Source organism: Numida meleagris, chromosome 6 (genome assembly GCF_002078875.1).
Source record: "Numida meleagris isolate 19003 breed g44 Domestic line chromosome 6, NumMel1.0, whole genome shotgun sequence".
Classification (NCBI taxonomy): Eukaryota; Metazoa; Chordata; class Aves; order Galliformes; family Numididae; genus Numida; species Numida meleagris.
The window spans coordinates 15,124,935-15,126,083 of record NC_034414.1 but is presented as its reverse complement, the minus strand read 5'-3'; the positions used below and the strand labels follow the sequence as shown (position 1 = coordinate 15,126,083).

Sequence of the window (1,149 nt, the reverse complement as noted above, 5' to 3'; positions counted from 1 at the left end):
TGCTGAGTTCTTCTCTTCTGTGCATAGTGTTCACAGTGCACGCAGTGGCTAGAGACCACATTGGTCATAGGTGAAGTGTTTGCATCTGTCTCCCATGCAAGTTGTAGGAAACGTTGGTGTGTAATTCCTGAATGACACAAATACTACTGATGAGACTGTCTGCTTTCCTACTCCGTGAACTTCCTTTGCTTCTGGTTGTTGAGTTTGATCAACTCAATAGAGAAATAGGGAAATAAAGAGGAAATGCAATTGTTTTCCTACAGTGATGGAACCCTGTGTTTTCTCAGGTCCCACTTCCCAGAGCACCACAGGTACAACTGTGTCAAGCACCACGAGTACAACTGTGTCAAGCACCACTCCCACGCCAACACCAACTGGGACTGCCCCCACTACCACCTCTGGCACGACGCCCTCCAGCAGCACCAGCAGCAGCACCGTGAGCACCACGACTGTAACTGGCCCGCCCCCATCCATCCCGACTACTGTCAGCCCATCCACACCCACGCCAACACCCACCACCTCCGTAAGCACTCCACCCACAACAACAGAAGGTAATTGTCTGGTCCTGCTGCTATGTGTTTCCTTCTAGACCTTCCCACTAAACCTTTGTTTAATGAACATATTCCCGAAGCTAGCCCTCAAGCTTTCTGTTTTGCCATGAGAAGAATGCATTGGTCTTGGGCAGAAAGTCTCTTGTTCCCTTCCTCTGCAGGGCTCTGCAGAAAATATTTCATCCTCTAGCCTGCTAGAACGTGCTTTGGTCTTGCAGGAAGTCTTGCGTTTGCTGCTTTGAGGTGGTGTCCTTCTGCTGGGGAGGACATCTTCAGTGGGAAGCCTGTTTTGATATGGCATGGAGCTTATTTTTGTGACACTTGTGTTTCAGGTTCTTTTGGGTCGTGGCTTTTCTTACCTTATTCCCTCTCTTCTGCTGCTAGCCCTACGTTCTTTTCTGCCCCTGACATGTCATTTTTCTTCTGGGAAAACCATGCTTTCCCTGGAGGGTTTCATGGGATAGTCTTCAGATGGAAGCATGGCACTTATCACCAACAACAATTGCGTGATCCTCACATGTGTTATCACCTCCTTCTAGTGAATCTGTAGTTCCTAATTATTTACTTTTACTGATGTCCATCTACAGTACAATGCACG

General features: G+C 48.0%; 1 protein-coding gene across 1 annotated transcript in view; it reads left to right on the top strand.

Moving 5' to 3' along the window:
* Positions 1-1,149, top strand: part of MUC2 (mucin 2, oligomeric mucus/gel-forming) — an 89,750-nt gene that overhangs the window by 72,202 nt on the left and 16,399 nt on the right. Inside the window, exon 35 of the mRNA XM_021402134.1 lies at positions 221-577. Within this exon, the coding sequence (XP_021257809.1) occupies positions 221-577 (357 nt within the window). The remainder of the gene's footprint in view (positions 1-220; positions 578-1,149) is intronic.